Here is an 18,983-nt window from a genome sequence, read left to right on the forward strand (position 1 = left end):
AGTGTGGTGCAGGAAAAATGTCATTAAGATATGCCTAGCTGTTTCAGTAGCCTGGCCCTACCCTTTTGTGGGTTTCTGATAGGTGCTATTTCAGGTACTGAGGAATTATTAGGGGACAATCCTATGCCTTCTAGGAGCTTATGGTTTAAGAAAAGTACACATATAAAAAGAAACATTTTAGCATTTGTTACAAATAAGACTGAGCATGGAAGAAATGATGCTTTCCAGTTGTGGTGCTGTAGAGGACTCTTGAGAGTCCCTTGGAGTGCAAGGAGATCAAACCAGTCAATTCTAAAGGAATTTAACCCTGAAAATTCATTGGAAGAATGGATGCTGAAGCTGAAGCTCAATACTTTGGCTACCTGATGCAAAGAACCAGCTCATTGGAAAACACCGTGATGCTGGAAAAGATTTACGGCAAAAGGATAAGGGGGTGGCAGAGGATGAGATAGTTAAACATCACTGACTCAATGGACATGAGTTCAAGCAAACTCTGGGAGATAGTGAAGTACAGGGATACTGGTGTGCTGCAGTCTATGGGGTCGCAAAGAGTCAAACACAACTTAGCAACTGAACAAGCAGTAACACAGGTAATTATCATACTGAAAACACTGTCTGATATAGCTGGTCTAGTCCTAAACACCCAAGAGAAACTCTAGCTCATGGGCAGAGGGAACTGTGTATAAGAATATTCATAGCAGCACTATTTCTAACAGAATAAAGAAAACAAGGCTGCCCTGGTGGCTCAGTGGTAAAGAATCTGCCTGCCAATGCAGGAAACATGGGTTCGATCCCTGGGTCAGGAAGATGCTCTAGAAAAGGGAATGGCAACCTGGGAAATCCCATGGCCAGAGGAGACTGGTGGGCTACAGTCCATGGGGTCACAAAAGAGCCGCATGCAGCTTAGTGACAAAACAACAACAACAAAAGAAAACTGCTAGCTTCTCATCAACTGGAGAATGAGTATTTCACATTGTATCCCTAAAGGGGAAAACTTAACAGTAGTTTGAATGAATAAAATAGGTCAAAACTTATCAATAAATCACAAAACCATAGAGTTGAATGAAAAAAGTGAGTTATTAAAAATAATCTGTAAAGGATGACATTTAATGATATTTGGACACTGGGATAGATACTCTCTACAAATTTACAGATGCATAAAGTTGTAAGAAAAATGACATGAATGTACAATTATCAACAATGCATCATTAAAGGTGTTTTAGAGTGAAACAAGTGAGGGAATTGAGATTAGAAAAAGAACTAGGGGAATATCAGTTATACCTATAATGTGAAAGTTGGGTGATGTATATACAGGTGTTTATCATGTTGTTTTGTATTTTTTCTGAAGGGCTGAAATATTTTACAATAAAACCAATGAGACTAAAGGTAGTACACATTATTCTAAATCATTGTGATAGAGTTAATAATATAGCAAGTATCAGTTATATGATGATATTTATTATATCAATAACATGTTATTAAATAGTGAGAACAAATAAAAGCTGGTCAGGGTAAAAAAAAAATTAAGGCTTCTGGATCTTCTTATAGACCCCAACCCAGTTTTAGTCATTTAAATAATGCCAAACCAGGCCATACAGCTGGCCCTACACACACCACATATGCACAAGCTTTTGCCATCAAGATGAACATATACAGAAAGATAAATTGTCAAATCATAGAGCCCAGGTTACACGACGTGCTTGGATGTTCAGTTTTTCTGGAGAATCTTCTTTCATGTGGGCAGAGTGTACCCGGACAATACTACGAGGCATTGTAGTACCTGCTGGTAATGAGACGACTTTGATAGAAACCCCATGTTTCTCCATAACTTGACTTTTTCTGGCAGATTTGTGGGTCAGGCTGCCAGAACCATCAATGGACTGCTTGTACTGTAAGAGAGAGAGGAATCCTGGGAAAAAGAGAAGCCAAGGGACGGTGATGAAGGAACAACAGAGAGGTCACAGAAACGCTTCCCTCCCTATGGGCCACGAGGCCCAGATCTAAAGCCTAATGGTTCCCTTTGAACTGCCCCAAGCCATTCGGGAGGTGGATGCTTTAGTAGGAGAGTTTAGAACTGTGTGCAGAATAGCTTAAATAGAGCCCAACTACAGCTCAACTACAGCCCAACTACAATTTCTGGGGTCACAAAGAATCGGACTTGCCTGAGCACACATGCACAAGGTTTGGGGCTTCCCTGAGGGCTCAGCAGGTAAAGAATCTACCTGCAATGCAGGAGATGCGGGAGACTTGGGTTCAGTGCCTAGGTTGGGAAGATCCCCTGGAGGAGGAAATGGCAACCCACTCCAGTATTCTTGCCTGAAAATCTCATGGCCAGAGGAACCTGGCAGTCCATGGGGTCGCGGAAGAGTCGGACACGACTGTGACTGAGCACACACACAAGCGGTGCTCAACAATTGAGGATTCTTTCTGACAGAGGACGTGCTTCTGAGTTAGGAAGTTTAGTTCCAAGGGAAATTTTAAAGGCTTCTTAGAAGAGTCTCTGGTGTTTGTAAGTGGTCACTGTGCATCAGACACTGATTCTCTCTGACCTCAGGCTGTCCTGGCAGGACAACTATGCCCCCAGGGTCACCGCCTCCTCATGAGTGAACATTCCCTACCAGCCATTCTCCTTAGTCTTGAAGTTAGCAGTTATCTCCACTCTGAATGGGGCAGGTATGAAAGAAAAGGCGGAAAGGAAGTTTTCCTTTGGGGGCAAGCATATTGAACATCTCACTCAGCCCACATCCTTGCAGGAACCATCTTCAGAGTGAGTCTAACTCCCCCACTAGCCCTTTAAAATGCAAAGGTTGGTAACTTTCCCTCTATCTTCTTTCCCATCCTCTCACTCTCCCGCCTATCAGAGATGGATTGGTTCTTAGCTCCCATCAAGGGCCCTGAAGACACTCACCAGAGGCGAATAACAATAAAACGTTTAAGTATGCAGTGAAAATGATCCAGCTGATCTTGTAACTCGAGTAGTACACGGATTCACCCTTATTTAGCATGTGGTGATACAGTAGGAGTGCACCAAGCAGAAGGATGCCTGATTCCAGACAAAAGGAGAAAGAAAAGTCTCTTCTGAGGGACCCTGGCACTCATACTTAAGTTAACCTGAGATATGCTTGACTTCCAAACCCCTACCACACACAACTACACCTTGTCCAAAGGTCAATGCCACTTGAGTGGTGGATCCAATTTGGCAGCTGCGTATCTAAGCCAAAGACCTGGGAGGGCTGAGTTAGTCAGAGACCACAGCCTGGACCTACAAACCAAGCATGCCTCCAATCCTATGTCAGGGAAGACAAGAAGTTACTGGTGATTGACGACAGGGAATTACCTGTGAGGAAAGCAAGGCAGGCAGTCATAATGAGAGTATACTTGGTTTGAGGAATCATATAGGTGAATTCAAAACCCAGGAGCAAGTTATGCATGAAGGAAAAGCTGAACACCACAATCAGAATGTTCCTGACCACTTCCAGGCCATCTGTTGAAAAGAAGAAGCTGTATTGAGAGGAGGACAGATATTTCTTCTGGCTCATTTCCACCTGGGGCACACAAATCTCTAGGTAAACAAGAATGAGGTGAAACATTTGATTAAATAATAAAGAGCAAAGATGGGGCAAGAAAGAGGTAGGGATCTTAAGCTAAATGGGAGATGGAACCAAAAGAAACTGTTCTCTATCTATCTTTGTATCTTGTAAACTTATTTCTCTTCTATTTTTTCAAAATGTATTTCTTGCTAAACACTCTTGGCTTCCTCTAGTGGCAATGTAACGTGTTTTCTTTGCTGCCAGTCACCTTTCTTTTATATCCTCACATTCTAGATGTGCTAGATTTCTGTTGCTACTGTCAGGGCTTCTCAGAGATCCATCAGTTAAGCCTGTGAGCTTCTAAGCCTTTCTCCAAAACATGCTAATACTGAGCTTCTGGGGTAGGCCTTGACTGTTGATTATGGAAGTGGGCACACTGCAACCACAGGCAGTTGCACTAGAGGATAATGGTGAGATGAACAGAAGTCAAGGAAGGATGAACCCTCATTCTCTACCCATCTCTTTCCACATAATAGCTCTGACCTGATGGCCACAGGGAAGTACAACATATCCACGGACTGTGGGTTATTGTAGGTTTTTGGGGTCCCAACTTCAGTTCAGCCCATTCTTCTATGATGATTCCTACTGCCAAGAAGACTAAGATCCAGGAGGAGAAGAACATGTTGGTGGCCTCGACCTTTCTGACAAGTATGTCCACCATTGAGATTGGAGATTTTAAGCAGAGACCCTCACCAATATCTCATGTGCTTCTTCTCAGATATGATTAGTCACAAGAAAGAGGGCAAGATTCTAACTTTTAGTGATTGCTGACACGTTGGCAGTGGCAGAAGCTGAAGTAACTTATGAAACAAATGACAAATCCCACTGTCCCCCACTCCTCCACCTAGGCTAGTCTGTTGTGATGGCTGCCAACTGCCATGGAATCATCTTGGTCTGACCCTTGACCCTGAGACCTATTGCTGTGGAAACACTTAGGGCCTAGAGGCCTTGAAAGAGGATCCAGATACAGAAGGAGGTATGATATCACACACAGAGAACACTATCAGATATAGGAGCAACTAGCAGTCTTGAAAGAAGTTAGATATGTATGATGGAAGACATTAGGACTATATGTTCCAGGACTGATGAACGTTAGATAGAGATCAATGAAATGCACAAGGTATTTGGATCACTATGTGAGATGTCAGCTAGCTAGCATCACAAAAGAGAATGCCCACTCATAATTTGGGGTGTTTTGAAGATAGGTGAGGGATTAGTGAGATACAGGTCAGAGAAGAAATCATATATGTAGTTAGGGAACACAGGAGTCAAGATGCCATTAAATAAGATGTAAACCATGGGAGCAAGCACAATCCTGCTTATGAGAAAGAATTTACTAAGTACTGGTTTTGTTTAAGTTTAAGGTGCCCGTTAAACTTACGGTGAGATGAACAGGACGTATGATAGAATTAGTCTTGAAACTTAATTGTAATTTAAGGGTTATCAACTTAGGAAAGGCAGTTGAAACATAGGTGTGCATATCACCATGAGACGATATCACACAGAAGGTGACAAGAGGCAGTGAAGGAAATTCTGATTAACATCATCATTTATGAGAAAGAGCAAAGAAGGAGAGGTCAGAGCAAGGCTGTGTGTGTGTGCGTGCATGCTAAGTTGCTTCAGTTGTGTCCAACTCTTTGCAACCTTATGAATTGTAGCCCGCCAGGCTCCTCTGTCCATGGGACTCTCCAGGCAAGAATGCTAGGGTAGGTTGCCATGCCCTCCTCAAGGGGATCTTCCCCACCGTGGGTCGAACTCCTGTCTCTTATGTCCCCTGCACTGGCAGGCAGGTTCTTTACCACTAGTGCCAGCTACAAGAATACAAATGTTCTGAATAATTAAAGAAGCTTGAGTTTTGAGGAGACATTAGATTCCTAATGCAGAGAAATCTAATTAGGTGGAAGCTGAACATATGCCACTTGATTTGATGATTAAAATGTCACTGGTGGTTTGGGGCATGGCATTTTCTGCAGAACGAGAGAAGTGAAAGTAGAAGGGAGATTGTTAGGTTTAATGGTTTTTTTTTTTTTTTTTTTTAAGTAGGCAACGAGATTAAAGAAATAACAATAAATGGAAAAAGAAAATCAGAATTTTAGTTTCAAAAGGGAAGTATGCGATTTTGAAAAAGTAGAGACTGATGGGATAGTTCCCATGTACCCTTTACCCTGCTTCAGTGCTAATCCCTGAGTTATTCTGAAACAAACCCAGAGAATTTCATCCTTAAATATTTGCTGGTGTCACTAAAAGATGAGAACTAATTTTTCCTCCTGAATTTACTTATTCTCCCTCTTTGTTTTCTTAATCTGGTTTATAGAAGGTTATCAATTTGTTGATATATTCAAGATCCCTTTACATATTTATCCATATGAAAATATTATTTTAAATAGATTTTACTACTTTAAGTTTTTACCTCATTATTTCTCTTTCCAATTAATTTTTTATCTCTTGAATTTCTAAAAATAGTTAAAACTTCTTTAATATGCCAGGATTTAAGGTGACCCATGTTTATCTGTGCAGAGAGTTTGCTATATCTCATATACTTTTTCCTACTAAACAAGTTTAAAACTAATATTTTAAAGAGCAGTTATGTTTTTCCAGCAAAATTGAGCAAAAGAAAAAAACTGAGCAGAAGATGCAGAGATATTTTCATATACTCCCTGTATATCCCACACAGGGACAGCCTTCCCTGTTCTCAACATTCCCACCAAAGTGGTACATTTGTTATATTTATAAACCTACAATTACATATTATTATCGTCCATAGTCCATGCTTTATGTTAGGGTTGACTCTTGGCTTATGTCTCATATATTTTCACATTCAGTTCAGTTCAGTTCAGTTCATTTGCTCAGTCATGTCTGACTCTTTGCGACCCCATGAATCGCAGCACGCCAGGCCTCCCTGTCCATCACCAACTCCCGGAGTTCACTCAGACTCATGTTCATCGAGTCCGTGATGCCATCCAGCCATCTCATCCTCTGTCGTCCCCTTCTCCTCCTGCCCCCAATCCCTCCCAGCATCAGAGTCTTTTCCAATGAGTCAACTCTTTTCATGAGGTGGCCGAAGTACTGGAGTTTCAGCTTTAGCATCATTCCTTCCAAAGAAATCCCAGGGCTGATCTTCAGAATGGACTGGTTGGATCTCCTTGCAGGCCAAGGGACTCTCAAGAGTCTTCTCCAACACCACAGTTCAAAAGCATCAATTCTTTGGTGCTCAGCCTTCTTGACAGTCCAACTCTCACATCCATACATGACTACTGGAAAAACCATAGCCTTGACTAGATGGACCTTAGTCGGCAAAGTAATATCTCTGCTTTTGAATATGCTATCTAGGTTGGTCATAACTTTTCTTCCAAGGAGTATGTGTCTTTTAATTTCATGGCTTCAGTCACCATCTGCAGTGATTCTGGAGCCCCCCCAAAATAAAGTCTGCCACTGTTTCCACTGTTTCCCCATCTATTTCCCATGAAGTGATGGGACCAGATGCCATGATCTTTGTTTTCTGAATGTGGAGCTTTAAGCCAACTTTTTCACTCTCCTCTTTCACTTTCATCAAGGGGCTTTTTAGCTCCTCTTCACTTTCTGCCATAAGGGTGGTGTCATCTAGGCGTCCCCTATTTCAAAGTCAGATGAGGCACAAGGCCTAGGGCCTGAGGGCCATGAGTTCCTTCCACCTAGTGCTAGGACTTGGAAACAAGGCAAGAAAGAGAGGATCTAAGAGGATGGGATTTCACTCACCCTTGTAGCCAATGGATGAAATGTGGGCCAGTGTGTGGATGTCAGTCCAGCAAGGCAAGTGGAGAGTCCCATCCTGGAGCTCCTCTCAGTTTCTCAGCAATGTCCAAGGAAGTGGACATTGAGAGGTGGGCTCATGAGAGGAGCGAACCCAGTTGTGCCGGATCTTCCCTCCGGGGTTTCAGCACCAGAATGCAAGGTGAGTGCAGAGAAAAAGAGAGCAAGCCAGGCAGTCCAGAAAGAACAGGGTTATTTACTAGAGGAAAATGAGAGGGTAACTGGCCCTTAAGGAGAACCAGTGTTCTCCCTTTCTGACAGGGTCTTTCTTATACTTCACCAATGAAAAATTCTCTGAAGGGATGGTTAATTTAGTAAAGTAATGCTCAAAATTCTCCAAGCCAGGCTTCAGCAATACGTGAATCACCAGTCCAGGTTTGATGCAGGATACAGGATGCTTGGGGCTGGTGCTCTGGGATGACCCAGTGGGATGGTACAGGGAGGGCGGTGGGAGGGAGGTTCAGGATGGGGAACACGTGTACACCCGTGGCAGATTCATGTTGATGTATGGCAAAAACCAATACAATAATGTAAAGTAATTAGCCTCCAATTAAAATAAATAAATTTAAATTAAAAAAGAAAAGCTAAAATATATATATATGTAAAACTTCCTCACATAAGAGAGTAACTTTAACATGCAAAGGTACATATTTTGTACAGCAAAGTCCTACATATAATCCACTTACTTCATCTGACACTAAAATGAGTATACAATGAAATATCTCAAAGGTGGGGAAAACGGTAAATGTGTTAGACTTATGGAAGAATACCACGTCTGTCTCCAGTATAGACATTTGCTGATATAATCAATTTTCAGGAATAATTGCAACCATGTAAGATCTAGTTTGAACACTACCCAAAAATATGTTAATCTACTATGTTGCATTATAAAAATCTAACATTATAACTACTGCTTCCATTTTCTTGTTTATGATCCTGACATACAACACATTGCTACATATTGCTAGGCCCCTTAGGTATAAAATACGTGTTATGTTATGTTTTGTTTTAATATAAATAAGTGAATAGTTAAAGCAATAACTATTTCTTCTTCCTGAATTCATTAAATATGTTCTGCTCAGCCCTTCCTCTCAGGACCTGGAACTTGGAAACATTACCTGAATTTGCCTGCAAGGGTGAAAAGTGGGTCACATGCCATGCAGTGGATGTTAGGCAGTGATTTCATAAAATGCAATATTTAAAGACACCATGCCTGGTGTGGTGTGTGTGTGTGTGTGTGTGTCTTTGTGTGTAGGGAGGCTGTGTGAATAAGAGTGGAAAATGGAGTTCAATAAAGTTAAGGAATTTTCTTTAAGGTTTAACTAAGAGGACCACTTTCTGTTATTGTCCACAAAGTCCATCCTTCCAGATTGGATTGGAAAAATAGCCTTCCTATTACACAGACATGGAAGAAACTCATGGCTTGCCTGTTTAACACTTAGCTGAACAACTTTAATAGAATCATCCTTTCTTTTATAACTTCTTCAGTGCATAACACAAAAAAGCAAACAATATGAAGGATAATTTTATGTCATACATGTAACACTCTAACTTCATTCCCCTCCTATTAGTGGTGGGGACACAGAGTTTAAGTTGCCAACAATAAGTCATACTTAGGTTGCTTCTTTTAAAACGTTTCCAGACATAACATTTACAAGTAATATTTGAACTTTTAATTTTTTCCAAAATAAGCTGAAAGAATAAAAACCTGGTTTGAAAGAAAGTTATTTTTTTCTAAAATTAAAACAATTTTAATTTTTTTAGAGGTTTCTTACATGATAGGTTTTGACCAGTATTAACACTTTTTTTTTGGGGGGGGGTACAGTTCTTCTTTGTATTCTTGCCACCTCTTCTTAATATCTTCTGCTTCTGTTAGGTCCATACCATTTCTGTCCTTGATCGAGCCCATCTTTGCATGAAATGTTCCCTTGGTATCTCTAATTTTCTTGAAGAGATCCGTAGTCTTTCCCATTCTGTTCTTTTCCTCTATTTCTTTGCATTGATCACTGAGGAAGGCTTTCCTATCTCTTCTTGCTATTCTTTGGAACTCTGCATTCAGATGTTTATATCTTTCCTATTCTCCTTTGCTTTTTGCTTTTTTTCTTTCACAGTTATTTGTAAGACCTCCTCAGAAAGCCATTTTGCTTTTTTGCATTTCTTTTCCATGGGGATGATCTTGATCCCTGTCTCCTGTACAGTGTCACAAACCTCCATCCATGGTTCATCAGGCACTCTATCTATCAGATCTAGGACCTTAAATCTATTTCTCACTTCCACTGTATAATCATTTGATTATAGGGATTTGATTTAGGTCATACCTGAATGGTCTAGTGGTTTTCCCTACTTTCTTCAATTTAAGTCTGAATTTGGCAATAATGACTTCATGATCTGAGCCACAGTCAGTTCCTGATCTTGTTTTGTTGACTGTATAGAGCTTCTTCATCGTTGGCTGCAAGGAATGAAATCAATCTGATTTTGGTGTTGACCATCTGGTGATGTCCATCTGTAGAGTCTTCTCTTGTGTTGTTGGATGAGAGTGTTTGCTATGACCAGTGCATTTTCTTGGCAAAACTCTATTAGTCTTTGCCCTGCTTCATTCCACATTCCAAGGCCAAATTTGCTTGTTACTCCAGATGTTTCCTGACTTCCTACTTTTGCATTCCAGTCCCCTAAAATGAAAAGGACATCTTTTTTGGGTGTTAGTTCTAAAAGGTCTTATAGGTCTTCGTAGAACTGTTCAACTTCAGCTTCTTCAGCATTACTGGTTGGGGCATAGACTTGGATTACTGTGATATTGAATGGTTTGCCTTGGAAAGGAAAAGAGATCATTCTGTCGTTTTTGAAATTGCATCCAAGTACTGCATTTTGGACTCTTTTGTTGACCATGATAGCTACTCCATTTCTTCTGAGGGATTCCTGTCCACAGTAGTAGATATAATGGTCATCTGAGTTAAATTCACCCATTCCAGTCCATTTTACTTCACTGATTCCTAGAAAGTCGACGTTCACTCTTGCCATGTCCTGTTTGACCACTTCCAATTTGCCTTGTTTCATGGACCTGACATTCCAGGTTCCTATGCAATATTGGTCTTTACAACTGTACAAAAAGGATCTTCACGACCAAGATAATCACGATGGTGTGATCACTCACCTAGAGCCAGACATCCTGGAATGTGAAGTCAAGTGGGCCTTAGAAAACATCACTACAAACAGCTAGTGGAGGTGATGGAATTCCAGTGAGCTATTCAAATCCTGAAAAATGATGCTGTGAAAGTGCTGCACTCAATATGCCAGCAAATTTGGAAAACTCAGCAGTGGCCACAGGACTGGAAAAGGTCAGTTTTCATCCCAATCCCAAAGAAAGGCAATGACAAAGAATGCTCAAACTACTGCACAATTGCACTCATATCATACGCTAGTAAAGTAATGCTCAAAATTCTCCAAGCCAGGCTTCAGCAATATGTGAACAGTGAACTTCCTGATGTTCAAGCTGGTTTTAGAAAGGCAGAGGAAACAGAGATCAAATTGCCAACATCCACTGCATCATGGAAAAAGCAAGAGAGTTCCAGAAAAACATCTATTTCTGCTTTATTGATTATGCCAAAGCCTTTGACTGTGTGGATCACAATCAACTGTGGAAAATTCTGAAAGAGATGGGAATACCAGACCACCTGACCTGCCTCTTGAGAAATCTGTATGCAGGTCAGGAAGCAACAGTTAGAACTGGACATGGAACAACAGACTGGTTCCAAATAGGAAAAGGAGTACATCAAGGCTGTATATTGTCACCCTGCTTATTGAACTCATATGCAGAGTACATCATGACAAAAGATGGGCTGGAAGAAGCACAAGCTGGAATCAAGATTGCTGGGAAAAATATCAGGAACATCAGCTATGCAGATGACACCACTCTTATGGTAGAAAGTGAAGAGGAGCTAAAAAGCCTCTTGATGAAAGTGAAAGAGGAGAGTGAAAAAGTTGGCTTAAAGCTCCACATTCAGAAAATGAAGATCATGGCATCCGGTCCCATCACTTCATGGGGCTTAGATGGGGAAACAGTGTCAGACTTTATTTTGGGGGGCTGCAAAATCACTGCAGATGGTGACTGCAGCCATGAAATTAAAAGACGCTTACTCCTTGGAAGAAAAGTTATGACCAACCTAGATAGCATATTGAAAAGCAGAGACATTACTTTGCCAGCTAAGGTCTGTTTAGTCAAGGCTATAGTTTTTCCAGTGGTCATGTATGGATGTGAGAGTTGGACTGTCAAGAAGGCTGAGCACCGAAGAATTGATGCTTTTGAACTGTGGTGTTGGAGAAGACTCTTGAGAGTCCCTTGGACTGCAAGGAGATCCAACCAGTCCATTCTAAAGGAGATCAACCCTGGGATTTCTTTGGAGGGAATGATGCTAAAGCTGAAACTCCAGTACTTTGGCCACCTCATGAGAAGAGTTGACTCATTGGAAAAGACTCTGATGCTGGGAGGGATTGGGGGCAGGAGGAGAAGGGGACGACAGAGGATGAGATGGCTGGATGGCATCACTGACTCAGTGGACATGAGTCTGAGTGAACTCTGGGAGTTGGTGATGGACAGGGAGGCCTGGCGTGCTGCGATTCATGTGGTGGCATACAGTCGGACACGACTGAGCAATGAACTGAACTGAACACATTTTTGGTAACTCCTATGAATGAATACCTGTCTGTTCTTAGTCATGTTTGACTCTTTGCAACCCACTGAACTGTAGCCTGCCAAGTTCTTCTGTTCATGGGATTCTCCAGGCAAGAATACTTGCATGGGTTGGCATTTCATCCTCCAGGGGATCTTCCTGACTCAGGGATCGAACCTAAGTTTCCTGTGTATCCTGCATTGCCAGCAGATTCTTTACCTGTTGAACAACTCAAATAATGATACAATACACAACAGAGTGGAAGCAATGATGCAATGCCTCTAAAGGCTCCCAAATAGTGTGCTGCTGCTGCTAAGTCAATTCAGTCGAGTCTGACTCTGTGCGACCCCATAGACAGCAGCCCACCAGGCTCCCCCGTCCCTGGGATTCTGCAGGCAAGAACGCTGGAGTGGGTTGCCATTTCCTTCTCCAGTGCATGAAAGTGACAAGTGACTGAAATCGTTCAGTTGAGTCCGAGTTTATTTATTTTAATATACTTCTCTGAATAAAGAAAAGAATGCTATGAACGGGGACAGTAAATAAATACAAGAAACACAAACCTGGATCAACTACAATGTATAAATACAACTTGTTAATTGAAAGTCATACATGTTTATATTGAGATCAGGAATGTGATATGAGTGGTCATTTTAAACCATAAAACGAGGATTTAACAAGTTAAAACTCTCAGTAAATGCCAAACATCCAAGAAGCAAACATTCCAGTATTATCTTCCCCTTATTTTCTCAAAAAATAACTCAGCATCCTATTTCAGAGAAGACACTGTCATAACTTGATTTATTCACCAAATGTTTCATTCAAAGTATCATTGTTATAAGATCAGTTTGAGGACTTTGTACCTTAAAATCCGTGAGATAGTAGCACATGGAAGCCAACAAAATCAGGAATTATTTAGATGTGTCCAGGTCACAGCCACAGGGTTGGAGGTTGGTGGATTTAATCTTTTTATTATCAAATAACTTAAGTTTTTATCCTATCCATAAAAATCCTATTTTCTCCATTATATTTCCAGGGGGTTTCAGAACAAATAAGAGAATCAGAAAAATAGGCTTTTATTTTTCAGTCTTTTTTTTTAAGATCCTTATCCATAATTTGAGTTTTAATTACTAATCACTTCGGAAAAAATGTCCTCTCTCTAATTTCTTCTTCAAATGTAGCCACAAGTTTTCTATCTTCATCCTCCAAAGCACTACTATTACATGGTCATTGTGCATCATAAGTTTATTAAAGCTTTGTGAACTACATGTACACCAACTGTACTAAATAGAATATGAAAAAAGTCTATATTAAAATGCACTTCCTAAGCCTCATGAACACTACACACAGGTACCTCTTATTAATTGGTCATGTGTCTTGTTGATTCTTGGACTCATAACAAGATTCTGGGCTCCTTCATTTGCATGTCCTGCTCTGTGAAATATGAAGTCATCAAGTGTTCCAAAGTTTTTTTTTTTAGTTTTGCGATAAACACTGCTTTTTACTTGAGCCAGTAATCTCCCCAGAATAATAAAAGGCCTCTTCTTTCCCAACAGCAACAACAAAAGTCAACAGTTTTCTTAAACAAACAAACAAAAGACCTCCCCCCCCACCCCCGCAAAAGAAAAGAAAGCAATACCCACACTAAAAGAAATTAATGTACGATCCTGTAACACAACATATTCAACTTTAAAATTTGAGTATTTTCTCCTGTGCCATATTTACTGAAACAAAATTAGTGACATAAAGTAGAAACAATGTTAACTAAGATCAGTAGACTTTAAACTATAAAATTTAATTTATTCTAGATAACTTCATGAAAAAATATATGACTGTAAATAAATCAATAAATACTTTGAATTTTACCCTCTGATCCAGGCAATATATTTTAACAATCTGTTATGAGCAAAGAAAAGGAAATCCTTTGCCCAGAGAAGCATAACATACAGTGTTTACAGATGCAAAATGGTTTATATTTAACAGTCATTATAGGACTTGACATTTCAGGCACTAAATGTGATATAAAATGTTTTCTGATTCATGCTTCCAATGGGAAGTGGCAGATAAGAGAACCCTAATGACACTATATAGCTCATCTGGTAAAGAATCCACCTGCAATGTGGGAGACTGGGTTTGATCCCTGGGTTGGGAAGATCCCCTGGAGAAGGGAAAGTCTACCCACTCCACTATCCGGGCCTGGAGAATTCCATGGACTATACAGTCCATGGGGTCGCAGAGCTGGACATGACTGAGAGACTTTCACTTTCACTTTCAGTGACACTATGCCATCCTCATGTTCCCTGATTTCATCATCTGTAAACCAGTCTCCTATTTCCAGAGGGGGGAAAGTTCAAATGCTAAAGAAAAACACCAAGAGATTAAAAAAAAAAAAAGTTTCATAAAAGTGATAGTAAGAGACGGTGAGGGAAGGAAATTGTGCAAATAGTGAGGAAAGATAGAAGATCTACTCTACAAAAAGTGGAAACAAATTGAGAAGATTCAAATTTCCTTCAACATGGTGAGAAAGAAATAAGAGGTAAGAGGATTGTTAATAAAACTGTTAAAACCAGAATCTTCCTACTTTGTGTTAACTACAAACAGAGACAGTGATTCTAATCAAAGCTGCCTACAACTCAAAGTATTTCTCACAGCAAATTTCACATCTTTGTTCCTCAGGCTTTAGATTAATGGGTTCATCATGGGAATCATATTGGTATAAAAGACAGAAGAGATTTTCCCTTCATCCATAGACATGGCAGAAAGTGGCTTGAGATACATGAATGCCCCTGATCCAAAGAAGCGAGAAACAGCAAAGATGTGCAAACTGCAGGTGCTGAAGGCTTTGGACCTGCCCTCTGTGGAGGTGATGTGGAGGATGTTGGTGAGGATGAGACCATAAGAGACAAAGATGGTGAGACTGGGCTCAATGATGTTGATGCCCACCACGATGAACACTTTCAGCTCACTGACATAGGTACTTGTGCAGGAGAGCTGGAGCAGAGGGAGGATGTCAGAGAAATAATGGTTGATGGTGTTTGCATCACAGAAGGTCAGTCTCAGCATGAATCCAGTGTGAGCCATGGCACCAGAAAATGCCATCAAGTAGGAAACAAGCATAAGGCTGGAACACACTTTAGGGGACATAACAACATTATACAAAAGTGACTTACAGATGGCCGCATAGTGGTCATAGGCCATTGATGTCAGCACATAACATTCAGAAATGACAAAAAAAAAAAAACAAAAAAAAAACAAAAAACAGAAGAAGTAGAGCTGTGTCATGCATCCCACATAAGAAATAATATTCTTCTTTGGTAAAAAAAAAAGAAAAAAAGAGAGAGAGAGAAGTTAATCAGTATTTTGGGTGTAAATACAAAAGAATAACAGAAGTCTTTGAAAGACAAGTTAAACAGGAAAAATTACATGGGGATGTGTAGGTGTGAATTCAGCGCAATTAAAATTATCAATCCCAAGTTTCCCAGCACAGTGACCATGCACATTCCTAGGAACAGGAAGAATAGAGGGAGTTGAAGATCTAATTTGTTTGTTAATCCCAACAGAATGAATTTGGTCACAAAAGAGCCATTTCCAGGAGCCATTCCTCTCTAAGGTGATCTGTGAGCACAGAAGGAAAACGCTACATAGAGAGCAATAACTCAGTTTTCACCCAGTATCTCCTCTCACAAGTGTGGTGTTTTGGGCTGGGAATATCTGAGAGTAACCCAATCTGGACTCACAGAATTGTCTTAACTACTATCTCATGGGACTGTGTTACCATTATCATGAAACGGAATTTTTGCTTTTTTTGCTTCTGGTGTGATCAGCAACCTAGAGAAAGACATCCTGAAATGCAAAGTCAAGTGGGCCTTAGGAAGCATCACTATGAACAAAGCTAGTGGAGGTGATGGAATTCCAGTTGAGCTACTTCAAATCCTAAAAGATGATGCTGTAAAAATGCTGCACTCAATATGCCAGCAAATTTGAAAAACTCAGCAGTGTCCACAGGACTGGAAAACTTCAGTTTTCATTTCAATCCCAAAGAAAGGCAATGCCAAATAATGCTCAAACTACCGTGCAATTACACTCATCTCACAGGTTAGCAAAGTAATGTTTAAAATTCTCCAAGCCAGACTTCAACAGTACATGAACCATGAACTTCCAGATGTTCAAACTGGATTTAGAAAAGTCAGAGGAAGCAGAAATCAAATTGCTGACATCCGCTGGATCATCATAAAAGCAAGAGAGTTCCAGAAAAACATCTACTTTGCATTATCAACAAAGCCAAATCCTTTGACTGGGTGGATCACAACAAACATGGAAAAATTCTTCAAGAGATGGGAATACCAGACCACCTGACCAGCCTCTTGAGAAATCTGTATACAGGTCCAGAAGCAACAGTTAGAACTGGACATGGGACAACAGGCTGGTTTTAAATAGGGAAAGGAGTGTGTCAAGGCTGTATATTGTCACCCTGCTTATTTAACTTACATGCAGAGTACATCATGAGAAACGCTGGGATGGATGAAACACAAGCTGGAATCAAGATTGCCGGGAGAAATATCAATAACCTCAGATATGCAGATGACACCACCCTTATGGCAGAAAGTGAGGAAGAGCTAAACAGCCTCTTGAAGAAAGTGAAGATGAGAGTGAAAAAGTTGGCTTGAGGCTCAACATTCAGAAAACTAAGATTGTGGCATCTGGTCCCATTACTTCATGGCAAATAGATGGGGAGACAGTGGAAACAGTGAGAGACTTTATTTTTTTTTTACTCCAAAATCACTGTAGGTGGTGACTACAGTAATGAAATTTAAAGACGCTTGCTCCTTTGAAGAAAAGTTATGACCTACTTAAACAGCATATTAAAAAGCAGAGACATTACTTCACTGACAAAGGTCTGTCTAGTCAAAGCTATGGTTTTTCCAGTAGTCATGTATGGATGTGAGAGTTGAACTATAAAGAAAGCTGAGCGCTGAATAATTGATGCTTTTGAACTGTGGCGTTGGAGAAGACTCTTAAGAGTCCTTTGGAGTGCAAGGAGATCTAACCAGTCCATCCTAAATGAAATCAGTCCTGAATATTCATAGGAAGGACTGATGCTGAAGCTGATACTCCAATACTTTGGCCACCTGATGCCAAGAAGCGACTCCCTGGAAAAGACCCTGATGCTGGGAAAGCTTGAAGGCAGGAGTAGAAGGGAATGACAGAGGATGAGATGGCTGGATGGCATCACCGACTCAATGGACATGAGTTTGAGTAAACTCTGGTAATTGGTGATGGACAGGGAGGCCTGGCGTGCTGTAGTCCATGGGGTCACAAAAAGTGACTGAACTGAACAGAACCGGGTCTTTGTAAACTAAGTAGGAAAGAGTATCAAAACTTAGCTTACAGAAGGGAGGAAACCACTGCCCAGTGTAGACTTGACTGCTTGGGGGAAGAAACAAAGAATGGATAAAGGAGGGGTTTGGACCAGGATTGACTCACTCTTCCCACATCTCAATATTTCTCCATTCACTTGAAGTCTCCCCTCACCAGTAAGACTGTAGGCAAAGAACTAGGACCTAGGTGCTGGTCTCTAAAGCAGATTAGACCTGTTATGGTGAGAACAAAGAAAATTGCTTAACTAAAACTAAATGGCCAGAGTCTATGAGAGGTTAACTCTTCACCCCACATCACAGAGTAAAAGCTGTAACTATAGATGAGTGAGACTTCCATCCATGGAAAGGGGACTTACTGACTGTCTAATGAATACTTTTAGTCCCCTAGTATCTCTGAGCATTCACTGATTCCTGCATTGAATAAGTTTTGTGTGAGTCTCAGGATGCAAAATTGGGAAATAAATTGTCATATCTTAGATCCTTGGACTTCCATTTCAAACAAGAAGGACATGAATAAATGGAATTCAGAAACTCAACTTCCCTTTCTCCAGAAAACCCCAGGGCTTTCTTATCCTTGGTTTTACCCTCTGGTCTTTGTAGGGCAATTTCAGGTTCTGAAGCTTTGGTTCCTTTGATTCTAAGAGAATGCAGCCTACATGTATTTTCTGATTTAACTTCAAAATCTTTTAGAAATATAGATCATAATTTCTGTTTATGCCTTTCAGTCCACTCAAGCAGCAGAGAAAAATAAACATTCTTTGTTATTATTATTTTCATCACTTGGTAAGTCACAGAAGACTTAATGTGAGTGTAATACTATAATGCATTCAGTTATACACGTGACAGAAGCTTGCTCAGTCTCTTCCCCAGGGAAATAATCTACGTATAATAGGGACCTAGAGGAATGCATTTACATCCTGTACCTTAATCTGTTCTTAGTTCCTTAGAGATTCAATAGTTTACTCAAGTTTTCCCTTCACTTAGGGACTGTCCATTCCCCAGAGAAGAGACAGACCTCCTGTTTTCTGTTTATTCAGATTGCAGAAATGAAGAGGAAGCCCTAGTCTCTTTTTTACTACAGAAACAACTGATGCAAATAAAACTAATATAGCAAATATGTAAGAAGTTCAGAAACTTGTTAAGAAAATCTTTCACCTAGTTCATGCATGAAGCCAGACATATTGAAGCTGGGTGTAAGGGCAATGAATAATTGTATTTCTGGACAATAAGATTCAGAAATGAGCCTTAGCAAATCAGTGCTGGTGCTGTGTTTACTGGCTGTCTTGGCCAACCCTCTGAGACCCCATGAACTGTAACCCACTTGGCTCCTCTGTGCATAGGGATTCTCCAGGGAAGAATATTGGAGTGGGTTGCCATGCCTTCCTCCAGGGGATCTTCCCAACACAGGGATCAAACACATGTGCCCCGCATAGCAGATGGATTCTTTACCAACTGAGAAACCAGGGAAGCCCAAGAATACTGAAGTGGGTAGCTTATCCCTTCTTCAGGGGATCTTCCTGACCCAGGAATTGAACTAGGGTCCCCTGCATTACAGCTGGATT

At 40.6% G+C, this 18,983-nt stretch overlaps 1 protein-coding gene and 1 pseudogene across 1 annotated transcript; both read right to left on the minus strand.

Annotated features, from left to right (window-relative positions):
• Nucleotides 1–1,673: 1,673 nt before the first annotated feature.
• On the minus strand, nucleotides 1,674–4,251 carry LOC120874389 (transmembrane protein 225). The gene is made up of 4 exons (XM_040255758.1): nucleotides 4,074–4,251; nucleotides 3,338–3,484; nucleotides 2,909–3,043; nucleotides 1,674–1,909 (listed from the first exon to the last, which is right to left on the minus strand). Exons 1-4 carry the CDS (start codon nucleotides 4,249–4,251, stop codon nucleotides 1,674–1,676), a joined length of 696 nt encoding a protein of 231 aa, XP_040111692.1.
• A 10,471-nt stretch (nucleotides 4,252–14,722) lies between these two features.
• On the minus strand, nucleotides 14,723–15,642 carry LOC120874384 (annotated as a pseudogene).
• Between the last annotated feature and the right edge of the window lie 3,341 nt (nucleotides 15,643–18,983).

The sequence above is a fragment of the Oryx dammah genome, unplaced genomic scaffold, assembly GCF_014754425.2.
Source record: "Oryx dammah isolate SB20612 unplaced genomic scaffold, SCBI_Odam_1.1 HiC_scaffold_15, whole genome shotgun sequence".
NCBI lineage: Eukaryota > Metazoa > Chordata > Mammalia > Artiodactyla > Bovidae > Oryx > Oryx dammah.